This window comes from Scaptodrosophila lebanonensis, unplaced genomic scaffold (genome assembly GCF_003285725.1).
Source record: "Scaptodrosophila lebanonensis strain 11010-0011.00,11010-0021.00 unplaced genomic scaffold, SlebRS2 tig00000131-arrow-arrow-pilon, whole genome shotgun sequence".
Classification (NCBI taxonomy): domain Eukaryota; kingdom Metazoa; phylum Arthropoda; class Insecta; order Diptera; family Drosophilidae; genus Scaptodrosophila; species Scaptodrosophila lebanonensis.
This window is the reverse complement of record NW_022060584.1, coordinates 54514-69910: the sequence shown is the minus strand read 5'-3', so window position 1 is coordinate 69910 and position 15397 is coordinate 54514. Positions and strand designations below refer to the sequence as shown.

The following is a 15397-nucleotide window of genomic DNA, read 5'->3' as shown; positions in this document are numbered from 1 at the left end:
TTTAATTGCATAATTCGTAGTTATTTTATTTTGATTTTACACTTTATGTTTATTTTAAAAGTTAAACAAAGAAATTATAGTAATTTTCACACACACAAGCTTAAAGTTATTTACGATTTTTGTAGTTAATTAAAAAACATTTGAGAACTCATATGGTTGGCAAATGGTGCTCGGTGCGATGCAACATCGCAGCATTTTTGTTCAGAGGCTGAAGCTTCGCATATTCCTGATGCGGATGATGGTGCTGCGTGCTGGGCAGCAGTGGCAATGAGGTGTTTGAAGTCTGCCGACAGAAAGAGTTATGAGTAAAGCACAATATATGTATGTAGGTATATACGTCTGTGTATATGAAGAGCTTGTACCTTTGATTTATCACGCGCCGCTGCCACGGCTGCCGCCTGTGCTGCGCCGGTCTGAAGTTGCAGTTGTTGTTGTTGCAACATGAACTGCTGGGAGGCGAGCTGTTGTTGCCGCAGTGTGGCTGCCTCGAGGCTATTGATGTGCTCGAGCTCGCGCTGTTTGGCCAGATAGTCATCGAAGTATGAGTGCTTGATCAGCTTATCGCAGGGCCAACGCTTGGCTGGATCTTTGTCGAGGCACTTCTTTAGAAAGTCAATGGTGAGCGGATTCTGTAGCGCTTTGGCTGGCATTTTATCCTCCAGTGGCTCGAGCGTGGGCGGCACCGGCAGCGTAATGCCCTTGAAGTACTCATTCTGTCCAAAGATTTGTATGTGTCGCGGCAGCAGATCTCCCAGCGTCTTGCGTATCAGATACAGTTGATCGACATCGCTGCGCCCTGGCCAGAGCGCCTCCCCACGCACCAGCTCAGCAAAGAGGCAGCCGATGGCCCAAACATCCACAGGCGTGCCATACTGAGTGTCGCCGACCAGTAGCTCCGGCGCCCGATACCAGCGTGTGGCCACATAGTCCGTATAATTCTCGCCGGGACTGAGCATCCGTGCAAAACCAAAGTCACATAACTTGACCTGGCCCTGAGCGGTGAGCAGAATGTTCTCGGGCTTGATGTCTCGATGCAAGCAACCTTGTTTATGACAATAATAAACGCCGAGCAATGTTTGATGACAGATCTGTTTGGTCAAATGCTCCGGACAGCCCTGTGGGTGGCGCTCCAGTTCGTGCAAAACTGTGAGCTCACAAAACTCAAAGACCAGATGCAGGCGACGCTTACGTCGAAAGACCTCCAGTAGTGACACCAGATTTGGATGCTTGAGGTTCTATAAATACATAGTTTGAGAAATTAAGAAAATTGTAATACAAAATATAAATTTAGTTTCAATATAAATTTTGAGGTGACGTGATATTTGACCCCTTATTGGGGAAATTGGGGCATGTTTGCGTAATTTTTAAACAAATTTTTTAGTTTTAGATAGATGTTTCAATAGTTTTACAACAATCTATTTATGAAGGCTAATACAGTAGTAGTGATATCATCGAAGGTATTAAATGAAACAAAAAGAATTTCATTTAAATTAAAAAATGCATTTCGACATCTTACAAGGGGAAGGGGAAAGCGGGCGAAATATCTTTGGTGTACAAATTTTTCGTTTGAGTTTTAATACAGTCCAAGAAATGGGTATGATGGTGTATGAGCACACAGTTGGGCACTCTGTATACAAATGCACATACACTGGATGCGCATGTGGATGTTGTGGAACGTCCGCTTAGTTCAATGGTGTCTACTATTTGGAAGGGCGAGGAAAAAGTCCAAATCGAAATACGCAATAGCTAAAACCATTCGTCTCACATAACAAATGAACACTTTGCAAGGGTATAATGAATTCGGTTCAAGCAATTAGAAACACAGACTTTCGTTTATATTTTTCAGATCAGTTACATAAATATTTGCGTTAGGTCTTATTGGATATATCTTCCAAGAACTAAAAATGTTTAGTTTTCCACCTGTTTTGAAATGTGGAAGATAGAATGTATTTTTTTATCGTTGCTTCTGACTTGTGCGGTGGTGAGTTATAGTTTAACTTATGGGTTTCAGATAGTAGAATCGTTTTTTCCCCTTTATAAAGTCAACTTTAATGCCGAAAAAAATAAATGGAGATAGTAATCATGCAGAAAAAGCATCTATTAAAGGTAACACTCAGAAGAAGATAGTTGAAGTTAGAGACTTCAAGTCCACTGGTATGCTTGGAAAACATAATTCTAAGACTTCTTCCGATGAAGTTTATCATAAAGAAATGGGTGACGACTTAATTATGAGATCGAATGTTGGAACTCGTGTCAAGAATGGTTCTATAAAAACCCACCATTTAAATGCAGATAATGAGAATCTCGATAAAACCTATAGAGGCCCAAAAAACGTAAGAGGAATTAGAACAAAGTTTTCAAGAAGAAATACAAATATAACAAATCAGGATTTAACTAAATGGAACAGGAGACATGGAAGTTCAGCTGCTGGAGCCATAATTCGGAGTAGAACAACAGTATCGACTCGGACAACTAAAAGTTTAACAATCAAATTACATAGAAAAAAAAAAATTTTATTTAAATTCATCAAATGTAGATGGATACAGGCTAAAATGGCGTGGGTTATAGCAACAGAAATTATAGGCAATTACGAAATATTAAAGAAATGTGTGAAAGTTTTAGGACTAAGAACTAAAAAAAAGATAATGTTACCAGTGCCTGCAAGGCTTCTGGTGCGGGAAGTCGTTAAGCTTGGTGCATTATTGGTAGGAAAAGTTAATGTACCTCGAATATTATCTATTTTAAGGAAGTTGTATAAATACAAAGCACTCATTGAATGTGCAAAAGCAATATATGAAGCATACAAGAAATTGGACGACTTGAACGATGAATATAATGATAAGGATTGTTAGTCAAATATATATTTTAAAAATTGGCCAATATGACCAACGTAATATAATTGTATTCTACTGTTGCATGCTTGATTATGTATCACTGGGTTTGTACAAAAGAGGAAGAGGATCTACAGTTCCTCTTCCCCATATTATAGGAATAATAGACGAATGCCTTCTGCCTGTTCCGCAACCAAAAGTTCAAGCTGTGATTTGATATTTATTCACAAAAACAAAAAACAATCAAATTATTCGTATAAATTATTTGAAAAAGTCTTTATTGAAGCACTAATTTCAAAAGTACACTTACCTTCAGTAGCCTTATTTCTCTGAGTGCTATTTTACGTATGGCCGGATCATCTTCAGATTCGACAAATCTCTTGACGGCTACCAGGGCGCCCGTTTCACGATCGCGGCACTTGTAGACCACACCATAGGATCCCTCACCCAAGCGGCTGAGCTTCTCATAACGATCCATTTTGCTGCTACCTTGTGGTCTGTAAGGAAATATATAATTGTTTTATTGCTATTGCCAAAATAAGCCTGAAATATTGGACTAAGTACACTGGACATTGGTTTACCTTAAGCTCAAACATTGACCACGTTTGATGTTTGCGCGACGCATTGCTTTGCATTGAGCACATAAAATGGTTACCAGCTTATTCGATTGATAACTTAAGCACGAACACATTAGAGAGTAACACCAATACGGTAACAATTAAAGTCAGGCATGAGATCGAAACTATGTACAATAAGATATGATAGTTTAGAGCAAATGATCCGACGATGAAATGGGTTTTTGATGCATCATCTATTCAGTATTTGAAGCTGTTGATTGATCGTTGGTTGAACGAAAAGTGAATAGATGGGAGCTGAATTCAATGGGTTCAAAATAAGAAAGCAAATGAGAGTGAAGAACTCGTTAATGATTAGGTAGCAGAATGAAAAATTATATATATATTTGAGGTATTATATCAAATAATGAAATGGTTTTGTATTAATAAAAATAGTTAGTAATATTAGTAATATCTGGCAATTGGCGTGCAGAACTTAAAACAACTTCAACTTAGCTTTATTGCAACTATAATAACCTTTCCAAGCACAACTAATTCTACAAAACATTTTTGAAGCATGCATTTTAGGACCGCATCTAATCATTTTCTAAATCTTTTTCAAATTTATAAGCGTCTTTAGGGAACCCCCAAGTAACCCTAAGTAATGTATTATTTTGAATAAAGGATAAGGAGGACGACGTGGTGACGTTAAATGTTAATTTATAAAATTAATTTAAAAGTATTAATAAAAATAGAAGAAATAATTTTAATAGAGTCAAATGGGCCAAATTTTAGTAACACAGCAGATGCTTGTTGAAACTTCATTATCTATAAAGCCAAAATTACTCAAAGACATTAACTGGTTTCTACAAATATGAGATGATAAGAGTTTTAGTTCATCTCCAATACAGCAAATAAATAAAACCGAAAGACTATATATAAAGTTGGAGTTTTTTCTACTTACTGCTGCACAATTCGAAATAAAACTCATTTTCCTAATATTTGAACATTGAATTAAAAATTAAAGGAATTGCTTGTCAAAGGCTGCAGCTTAGCTGTGAGTTTAATAATTTCTATTGTACCCGCAATCCTGAGCAGGAATACATATATAGTATAGTAATACACATAATATATGTAAAACAATATGTGATTGTAATAAAAGTACTTTTAGCAAAGGACAACCTCCCACTGAGAAGCACCATCGATTTTACGGATAATTGATAATTAAGACAATAATGAGTTAAATAATGAAGTTTTTTTTACAAACCAACATCATTTTTTATTCCAATTTGATGTATTGGGCAATGGAATGACTTTTCTAATGTCAAACAGTCTTGGCATTAATGAAATTTCTATACTTCCCAACACACTACACATTTCTAACAAAAATCAATAACTGACACCAATTTATTATCTATGTATAGGGCTTCTAATGAGTGTCGCATAAAAGCTCTATTGGGGTTTATTAGCTTCAACAGTCCTTTGATGTAAAAGTGCGTGAAATCGATTTTTTGACTGCACCCGAACCCAATGCTCTTTTGAATAGAAAACAAAGAGCGTTTTATGCATTAACCCTGAAGCAGTTTAGCTGATTTTTTATGCCTGATAAACAGAAAACATTATTAGCATTTCCCAGCGGTTGAACTGTATGTATATGTTATGTACAAGTACATAAAAGGACGAGTGTATGAGGTAACTGAACTTTGATGTGGCCGAAAAGTTGACGGTGGCTAACATGTGAAGAGGTCGTAAACGTAAAGAATGTGTTCAAATATTCATGTGCAGGAACAGAACAAGGCTGAGGTGTGAAGCAATTAGAAGCACAACTAAAACGTAGAATCAAATAACACTTCAAAAAGAGTGCGGTGCGGCTTACCTAGGTATCCATCTTTCTAGGATTTGGCGTATTTGCTGCTACATAATATATGTTGAGAGATTAGCAAAATGTATGCGCAAGAAGCAAGTTAATTAATTTGTTGTGTAGATTTAAAGGAGTATCGAGAGATAATTATTCAAGAATTTGGAGCCCAATTATACACACCATGCGCTTAAGATACTTAATTGAGGCGATCAATAACCGTTCGAGCAATATTTGGAGGACACATACGTGACTAACCGTTTGTTTGACTGACAACCAGCGACTGTTTGCCCGATTTGACTGGTTTGGCTGTCGCGTCTCCCCCACGGTGCGTCCATATACGTGTACACGCGATACGACAGACCCGAGGGCCCAATGTCATAGCAATGCGACCAAAGCTAACAAAGCAAAAACCACAACAAAAGCAACCCATGCGCAGTGCTCCGAAGTTTTCCAAGAAGTTTCATGAGCTCCCTTTTCTCTCCTTCCCCCTTCGAGGGAGTGCTGTTGTTGTTGTGTTTGATTTTTCTAGCAACAACCGGAAAGCATTTGAGGTGTAGTTCTTGCCTGCCTTTTTGAGGTTACCTGCTGGCAGTTTTCTGGAGAAGTTTCAGTTCCTCCCAGTCGTAGGCGTATACCGATGCTAACTGGGCTAAAGGGTTGGGGCCGACGAAGCACAAAAGATATTCAAACTAGTGCAAAAGTGCAATGTAACTGTGCGTGGTAAGAGTTTTGTGGTTGTTAGCAATTTGGCTTATTAATGGTTGGCAGTTTTTCACTGAAATTATGGTGTAATGAAGGCTTTAAGCACTGCAAAGTTTTTCAGTAAACTGATTATGGGTTAAGCGAACAGACATTGCTGATGGAGAATTGATAAATTAATGACTTAACGATGGTTTAATGGAACCACCCTTTTAAAATTCAATTTTTCTTTTTTTTTTTTTTGAGTATCTTTCAAGGGAGGAAGCAATCATCTTAAGCACTTCCTTAAGTAGTATTCAAAAATTGTTGTATTGTAACACGTTTTTCCTAGGATCTTTCAAATAATATGCTTTAACTGAAGGCGACTAATTTCTATATAAACAAGAGAGAACGCTATAGTCGAGCAGGCCTGAAAGTTATATACACTGCAGTTTGCTGCAGTTTGTGAGCGTAGTACTGGAGTGAAATTGTTGCGCTCATAACTTTTCTTAGACAGTTTTCTCAGATTTAGAGAATGAGTAAATAATTGTATATAGATTACGTGTGCCAAGTTTGGTTTATAAAAATTTCGAAAAGTGGACAGTAGCGGGAATACGGGGGAGAAAATCAAAAAATATAATAACTTCGTGTTAGCTAGGGTCTAGGAGTGTTGGCTAGGACTAGGCCTAGCCCCTTGATTACAGTATGCTCAGCCGTTTCCGAAATCCAGGCGTTCATCCAGACAGACAGACGGACGGACATATTTAGATCGATTTCTCTTATCATGCTAATGAAGAATATATAGAAATTAATTGAGAGTGTTTGGTTTCTCTCAGAAATATGGTACATCGGGGAATAATTGAGATGACTTAGGTAGAATCCTAAAACGTTTAAACGTCTTAGCAATAATATCAATTGACATTATCCGCTGTTCTGGCACATAGGGAATAGACTTAATTACCAAAGATGTTGGTTATTTTATTGAAAATTTAAATTTAATTTAATATAAAATTAAATGTTTATGATATACATTTTTTAAATTAAACGGATTTATTTAATTAGCTTATGTCACATATGTATGTTTATGAAATGCATGCTAAGCATCAATTGAAATCGGGATTGTGTGTGTATGTGTGAGGTACAGAATTGAGCCAAAACAGCAGCAAAACATAAGGACTAGCTGGCAGCAATTTCCAAATTTGAGTTACGGGAGTTAGGGGAACCTCTTGTAGTGAGATCGTTTTCTTTACACAGACCGGCAGATAGACGGACATCGCTATATCGACTTGTGTTATCATCGTGATTAAGAAAATATATACTTTGAGGGGTTTGCCTTCTGTGTTTAACATACTAACATCCCTTTGGAGTCCAAGGGTATAGAAATGTGAGAAAATACCACTTCAAATATTAATCGAACTATTAGTTAATAGAGAGAAGACCGTAGCTTAATACAAAAGCAGTAAAATAATGTCAATTAAGATGCTGAAAAGTTGGTGATTTATAAAAGAAGAACTTGCAAAAAAAAAAAAAAAATCCATTTAAAAGGATCTTTATACTTCAACTGCCCATAGCATCAACCAATTTAATATCCGAAATTTATAGATAGGAATGCTTACCTTCGCAACGAAAACAGTTTGGATATCTCGAACATTTTCATTGCAAGAAATTATGTGTAACACTCAAAGAGCTTTGGAGCTGGCGGCCGAGAAATAATCTAACACGGACGAGCGAGGCGATGTCGCAACGCCAACCACCGGCAGACGACTGAAAGTTTTGGCCAGGACAGCGTCATGAAATGAAATGGCCATAAACAGCAAAGTGCAAACGGCACAAAGCCAAAATGGCAGCGGGCTGGCTGCCTGGCTGGCTGGCCGGCCGGCCGCTTTACCTGATTGCAGACAACCTTAGAAGTACCACAGGCGAGTGTTCCGCAAAGGATATGGCCCGGGTTGGTCGGTTAGAATGCTATATACAGACATACATACTATATACATGTATAGGAGTGCGGCTTTGGTTGCGTGTTGCATTAAATATGCATTAAAAATGCTTTAAAAGAAAATGCAATGAAATAACAGGCGGCAGTGATCGCCAGCCACGTGGCCGAGCAGAAATGAATTACGACTAACAAACACGCATAGGCCATACATATAGTATTCTTATAAGTGTGTATATGTGTTTTTATCTATTTGAATAGACACACAATCTGACAAACAATTATACGGCCTGTGTACTTACAAAGCTAAGCTGTCCTGCACTTCACTTCCAAATTCACAAAACAGTTCTGCAATTCACTTTAATTGGGCCTGCGGCTCTGCTTTAGCTTTTGCCATTTTAGGCACGGCTTTTGACCTTTGCGCTGCGGGCCTCAAGTGTCGGCCGACTCGTAACTATTTTGAAGCTCAATTTGATTTGCATAACTGTAGTTTGTTTCTTCTCCTTGTCTTACCCATTTTCGCCACTCTTTGTTCTTCTTGTAAACAAAGGCACTGTGGCTGCCAGGCATGTCCTTTGTTTGCTTTTATTTTATTTTACTTTTTTTTTTTTGTTTTCTTCATACCTATTAATTACTTTTGTAGGTGTTTGTTTGTTGTGTTACTCAACATCGAGTGCTCAGCGCTTTCAATGAAATATATATTTATTTATTTATGACTTCGTTGCTTGTTTTAGTTTATTTGAGGTCAATGCTTTACACTTGGCAGCGGCTGTTCAACTTGGTTTGGTGTTTGGTGTTTGGTGTTGGTGTTTGGGTTTGTGGCTGCTATCGATTGTGTAATTGCAGGCGGGCTTGTGGTTACGACCTGCGTTGGGTCGAGTCCATTGTTTTAATGGGCACCAAACGGAGCATTGATATGACAAATCAAACGACACAAACGGAATGGCCTCAACTAATTTGTCATGGCGATAATTGATTAACGGCTAGATTTAGTTACATTACGCAGATTAGACGCATCCGGATAAATACTAAATAAAAACAACTAGTCATTATGGCAGTTTGAAAAGTGCCCTGTTAGCAGTAAATAGAAATACCAAATAAGTACCTCAAATAGATTGAACCTTACAAAGGCTTCTCTTGAAACACTGATAAGACTATGGAGGACTATATATAAGTATGCAATCTTTGTTTCTGAATTTTGCCTTAAAAAACTCATTTACTTAAATGGTCCCATCTATTTCATATTAACGTCTTATAGGTTTCATATTCATATATTGTTTAATGAACTGAATAAGCAGGAATGCAACAAAATATCACTTCATTATTGCCGGTTCGATTCAAATTATTCCGCCCAAATGCACAAAAACCCACTTGCAAATGAGTTCATCCATTATTTGATATGTCGTGAGTAAAGGCTAACCGCTTGAACTTATTTAGCCCGCCTTGTCAATTGAAAAACAAAGACCAAACGTGTTTACTCGATTAATCGATACTGCCCTTAACGGTGTTAGACATCTGCAAACGCCAGATCTGTCTAACTATTATATATTCTTTCGTTGTTCTCCCTTTTTCCTTTTTTGTCTAACTCTGTCTCAATAATTAGAATAAGGTTACGTTTGGGAGTCAACTCAGGAACTTGGGAATCAACTCAGTTCTTAGTTGCCTTTTGGAGGACCACATATGTATGTATGTACTTATAATAAACTATAGGCCAATTTTAACGAACTAACTGTCCAGATGAAGACGTAAAACTTCTTGAAGAATGTATGAGTATAATTTAAGCTGTCTACAATGACTCTGATCAATATTCAAACAAAAATCAATACGCAAAAAAAACGCTTTATAATTGACTAACCAAATAAAATTACTTGTAATGTCAACTTGAAATAGGTGTTCTACAATTTACTCATATATATAGCCGAAAAAATAATTTATTAAAGTTCTACAAATATTAAAATTTGTATTAAAATATTCCCAAGCAAAGAGTGCATTTATTGAAAAAGTTTTTGAAAGGCCGGAGTGCATTTTAAATAACTCTATGATAAAAGTGTATTCAATAATAATTAAAAAATATTTTTTATACGAATACTTTAATTAAAAAAGATATAATAAATATAAAACTAAGTATTATACATTCTCAAACTTAATGAATAGCGTTTGTTTTTATTGCCAGCTCTTCAGGACTTATTCAGAAAATTAAATGCCATTTCCTAAGCTGTTGAATGCGTGCCTTTAGACACAGAGACGGCAACAATTGGAATGGAGAACTTCCTTAATTTTTTTCTTTATTTAGTTGTTGATTATTCTTAACCATTTTAGGTAATTGATTTTAGGTTAAAACAGCAATTATACTGCTGCTGCTTTCGGGACATAGCTAGCCGGATTGCAAATAAAATCACCCTAACGTCTAGGAGGACATTATTGGTAGATAGTTTTTTTTGTTGACTTAATAGTTAACAAATAAATATCAATTTGCATGTCTACATTATAGACATTATAGATAGATAGTTTTTTTGTTGACTTAATATTTAACAATTAAATATCAATTTGCATGTCTATTCCTTTTTAATAATTACCAAGATTAGCCGGGATGGTGAATAATTACATGCAAAACAACAGAGCTGCATTTTCTGTTATTCAGGTTGGGGGTTTAAACGATTTTTATGCGCACTACAGCTATTTTTCTGGCATTTGATTGTTGCCCTTTCGAACTGAACTTCCACATTTGCAACTAAAAAAAGTTTGAATGGCTTAAAAATAAGCAGAGGCGAGCCAAACTTTTCTCGAGTAGAATGAGGTGTGTTGAGCAAAAATATTTGCGCAAAAATAGAAATAAGAATATGCGGCGCAAAAGTTGTGCGAAAGCTGTTGCGCAATTAAACGAGCAAACGGGATGAAAAATGGCACCACAAAGGGTTAAGTGGGTGGGGGGAGAGGCAGCGACGTGTTGACATGGCCTTGTGGGCAAAATAAGCGTAAAGTGCAATAAATAACTGGCTATTAATGACAATGTGCATAGCTAGAGACGCAGACATAAGCACGCACACATACACACACACACGCACACACAAACACAGGCACTGTCGTATATATACACTGATAGTTGAGCTTAGTGCTGCATACTTACTGGCGCTGAAGACAAGCAACATGCGTAGGATAAAGGCCAAGGCCACATAAAGTGAAACACGAGTAAATGTCATTGATGGCTTTGCTGGTTTGGCATTTCGAGGCATCGAACAAAGTTTTTGCAACATTTTTCACTTTCATTACGAGCCGGCAAAGTTAAAAGCCGCACACGCAGCTCGTGCATGACTCTAATTAGGCAACGACTGCCGTGCCACATAAACTTTCTTGGAACGTACCTGTTCGCTGGTGCTACTGCGGGCTCATTGCACACCTGAATCTTTTGTATCAAGCGATAGAAAAAGGAGTTTTGAAATGTTTGCGGCAGGTAATAATTTTGAAACATTTCACAATGGCACTGCAAACAATATTTAAAGCGCCAACGTTTGCACGACTCTAAAGCGAAAAGTAGACTAGACAGGACTAGAGCACTTAAATGGTATTTTCAGCTCAGCTAGTCGATTTATTTTATCGATACATACAAGTATATGCATACACACTCACATACGAGTATATGCTGGAGGTGCATCGGGCATCATATTTTATGCATGAGTTGCTATTTGGCTTTAAGGAAGCCAAAGCAGCAAGCTAAGCACGGGACCAGCCATGACAGACACAAGGCACGAACAGGACGGGACGCGACAGGACAGGACAAGGCAGGGCAGAGCAGGACAGGACAGGTGTTCGGAATATGACGTGTTTCGTGTCGGCATCACTTTTGGGGTCAGCTAACAGCTGCTAGCACACAAAAGGCGCATGCAAAATAAGCTGAAAACATGAAAAGCCAACGGCAGAAGGCACAAGGCAGAAGGCACAAGGCAGAAGGCACACGGCATCAGGCAGACAAGTGAGAGTTGCTGTTTGAGCTCATCTAAAAGGCTTCTAGAACAAAACGGCACATGCAAATTATGCGGCTCATGAAGCATCAAACACAAGCAGCCAATAGATGGTGACAGCAGGGAGTGGGAGCTGCGATAATGGCGAATATCGTGGAGGTACATCCGAGACATACATATATGGACAGAGGTAATGTCTGGAGTAAATTGAGGGAGTGCTCAGCAACCTGGATTGTGCATGCAGTTGACAAACCATGCGCAAAAACCGAACCATTTTCAAAGGGGGCTGTCCTGGGAACTAAGCAAGAGTTGGCGACCTTCGTCCAATGACTCATTTTGTCGCGTATATAACACTTTAAATTGCGCCATAATCTATAATATAGCTTTCCAAGGACATCATATGTGCATATATTGTAATATATTGATAATTGAATCGAATTCCATTTCAGTGGATTCTACATAGAAATACATTACCACTAAGCAAGAACGTAGCCAGCTTTTACCAAAGGGGGGTGGTCAAAAAATTAAAAATTTGATTAAATAATGCACGATGCATTTAAAAAATAATTTATGCATATGATGAAAAAACTTCGACAAATCCAACGCAAATCCATTTTAAGGCGAAATAGTGCGTCATAATAATGAACGTGTGGTCGACTTTATATGGAAACATTTTTTCTAGGGGTGGGGGGGGGGGTGTGGACCGGCCCCCCTGCCTACGCCCTTGCCACTAAGAATTAATTCCGCACTGATATTCAATCTTAATTTTCTTCTATTTATAGCAGCCTTATCCAATAGCAACCAATTCAGCACTTGTGCCTGTCTGATCTGCTTAATTTGCAGAACTTATTCCATTTTAATCACTTTAATGTGTGTTTTCCATAAATTGTCTGCAAATTAATATCGCTCTGTCGCTTCAGTCTCATCACTCACCCAGTTATCATCGCGGCGTTGAGCAGGGCGCATTAAATGATTTTAGTTGCGAGAAAATTGCAAACGAACCGCAGAAAATCTTTTGAAAAACAACACGCCTTGCCCTTTTTTCAATATTTTCGCATGCATTTTCCATGCAGACGCGCAAATGGCGTTGACATGTGCGAAGAGCTTTGGGCTGCATCTGGTTTTGGGTGGGTACGGGCATTAAAAACCGCTAAATCATTCGCTGCTGCGCTGCCAATAAGTATGCAATATTCTTTTTGAACTGTTTGTCTGCCTGTCAGACGATTTGCAGCGTTATCGTCTATCTGTCTGTCTACACTGTGGGTGTAGATATGGATATGGGTATGGGTATGGGCGTGGGACTGAATCTTGTGTCTGGTCTGGTGTGGTCTGCTTGGGTGTAACCAAACAAAAAAGTCAAACAAAGCGACCGCCGCATATCAATGCAATTTGACGTCTGTGTAAACTTTTTGCACATTTATTCCCTTTGATTGAATTTCAATTTGATTGCGCTTTTTCCCTTTGCGGATCGGCGAAAGTGGCTTTGGTGTACCCCCTCCGTGGTGGGTCCATGTGGAGCTCATTTTGAGCTAAAAGAGGGTAAAATGGCTGGCGCCAGCATAGACTCTTGGGTAAATCAAACTCACAATGCTGTACTGGCTGTGTCGGCAAAGAACTGAACGCTTTTTCAGAATATGTTATAATAATAGTTGTCAATGTCTATCATTTACAGATTCCTCAAATAAACAAATTTAATACGTAACTGCCCACGATTTTTAAACAATTTAGTATTTATTTCCTAAGCTTTATTCAAACTCAGAAGATCATTAATAAATGAAATGTGAACACATTTATTAAAGTTATTTTGTTTTAAAATTAAGATAGCTTTTCTTTCTGCCAAAGAAGTTATGAATTTAAATATACAAGTATATTGCAATGCGATTGAATTGAGACTTATTTATCGCCCACTCCACTCGCTATCACACACATGCCCTAATTTAAAAACCACAGAGAACATAACAATCGAGCAAGCCCGACAGTGAAATACCCTGTACCAAGACAAACTTCCGACATTAAGTTATATGCGCCCATAGCAGAATCAAAAATAATATCAAGAGCGAACTTGATGCTGCAGGTTGTGGGCGTAGTAATGGTGTGAAATTGTTTCGCTAATAACTTTTCTTAGAATTGGCCGATTTAGATGAAATTTCAAGGAAAAGTAAAGAATTGTATATAGATTACGTGCGTGGTTTACGGTTTATGTGCACAGTATTGAATAAATTCTGAAGCGGGGAAAAGGGGAGGAACGGCTACATGTAAAGTTTGGTTAATATGCAATCAGCCGTTTCCGAAATCAAGGCGTTCATTTCGACAGACAAACGGACGGAAATGTCTAGATGGATTTCTCTCGTCACGCTGATTTAGAATACATATTTGTATACAGAATGGGTTCGGAGCTTTCTTCAGCCTGTTACATACTTGGCACAAACCTAATATAAAAACAACAATATTCCAATGTCCTTATCAGGATTATATGACGAGAAAGTCAATTTCCCGCAGATGAATTTATCTAAGTGATTTCAATTCGCACATTTCCAAGTCTATTTTTCTTGCTGCGCACTCAAGAAACCAATTAAAAGAACATGCAACAGAAACCAGCAATCAATCAAAAATATACTGGAGTTCTGACCTTTGCAGACGCCACAATACTTGCACTTTCAAATAGACAAGACACATGCAGACAAGGTTATATAAGCGGTTAGGCAAAACAAATCCAGGGTCAACTGTGAAATGTATTTAGGTGCATTCATATCTACGCGCGCATCTTGAACTTGTCAGAACCGTCAAGTTCAAGCCAAAAAACAATGGTAGACGTCTGAAGGACTGAGAGTGCTTCAAGGTACTGCAATGCAATGCGTGGCCATTTAAGCTGTTAAATGTAAATGTAACTTTTCTATAATGTAGTAGCTTTGATGAATAACTTACCTTCTGGGCAGAAGTGGAAGATGGTTACCAAACAGCCATAGACGTTTCTCTCCAAACCATTTGTCCATAGACAAGTGTGCAGCTTTTCAGTTATATCGAGTTATTTGTTCAACACTTTTAATTAGTTTAACTAGTTGTTAACACTTTCTCACAAATTATTTACTGGATTGCACTGCGTTTATTTTAATGTAATTTAATTATACACGCGTGCAGCGCAAAATGCGCGGCAAAACTGCGCGCTCGTTGAATGAGAAAAAGCTTTAACGGTTGAGCCAAAAGTAAATTCTGTTTATATGCCGCAGCCGGAATTTGTATGGCCCTTTGTTAGCGGCATTGAAACTCCTGCTATTCAGGGGGACGCTGCGGGGTTTGAGGTTTGTTGGGGTGGCAGCGACGATGGCGACGACGTCGGTTGACATTGGCAACGCGGCTACTTTCGGATTGGGGCTGGATTTTGGAGCATGCCTTTGTTGTGTTTTAGTTATTAATAGTGTTGTTATTGTTGTCACGATTGTCAATCCGTTGTCATTAAAAACAAACACAAATTGGTTTCCCGAACATGTGCGGAAAAGTTTGCGCCTTTATAAATATATATATATATATATATATATATATATATATATACTATATATATATATATATATATATATATATAT

At 37.9% G+C, this 15397-nt stretch overlaps 1 protein-coding gene across 3 annotated transcripts; it reads right to left on the bottom strand.

The window, feature by feature from the left end:
* Positions 1-148: 148 nt before the first annotated feature.
* Positions 149-14809, bottom strand: LOC115629030 (cyclin-dependent kinase-like 1). 3 transcript variants are annotated; one of them, XM_030525330.1, is made up of 4 exons: positions 14742-14809; positions 3142-3328; positions 363-1235; positions 149-283 (listed from the first exon to the last, which is right to left on the bottom strand). In XM_030525330.1, exons 1-4 carry the CDS (start codon positions 14807-14809, stop codon positions 149-151), a joined length of 1263 nt encoding a protein of 420 aa, XP_030381190.1. The 3 variants fall into 3 exon arrangements, with proteins under 3 accessions (XP_030381190.1, XP_030381192.1, XP_030381189.1); XM_030525332.1 differs by lacking the exon at positions 14742-14809 and adding an exon at positions 7541-7666; XM_030525329.1 differs by lacking the exon at positions 14742-14809 and adding an exon at positions 3413-3522.
* Positions 14810-15397: the final 588 nt, after the last annotated feature.

Coding starts and splice junctions, on each gene's coding strand:
- LOC115629030 (XM_030525329.1), bottom strand. CDS start 3,522: ATGTGTTCGTGCTTAAGTTATCAATCGAATAAGCTGGTAACCATTTTA. Junction 3,329..3,412: donor GGTCAATGTTTGAGCTTAAG/GTAAACCAATGT, acceptor ATTTCCTTACAG/ACCACAAGGTAGCAGCAAAA. Junction 284..362: donor CGGCGCGTGATAAATCAAAG/GTACAAGCTCTT, acceptor TTCTGTCGGCAG/ACTTCAAACACCTCATTGCC.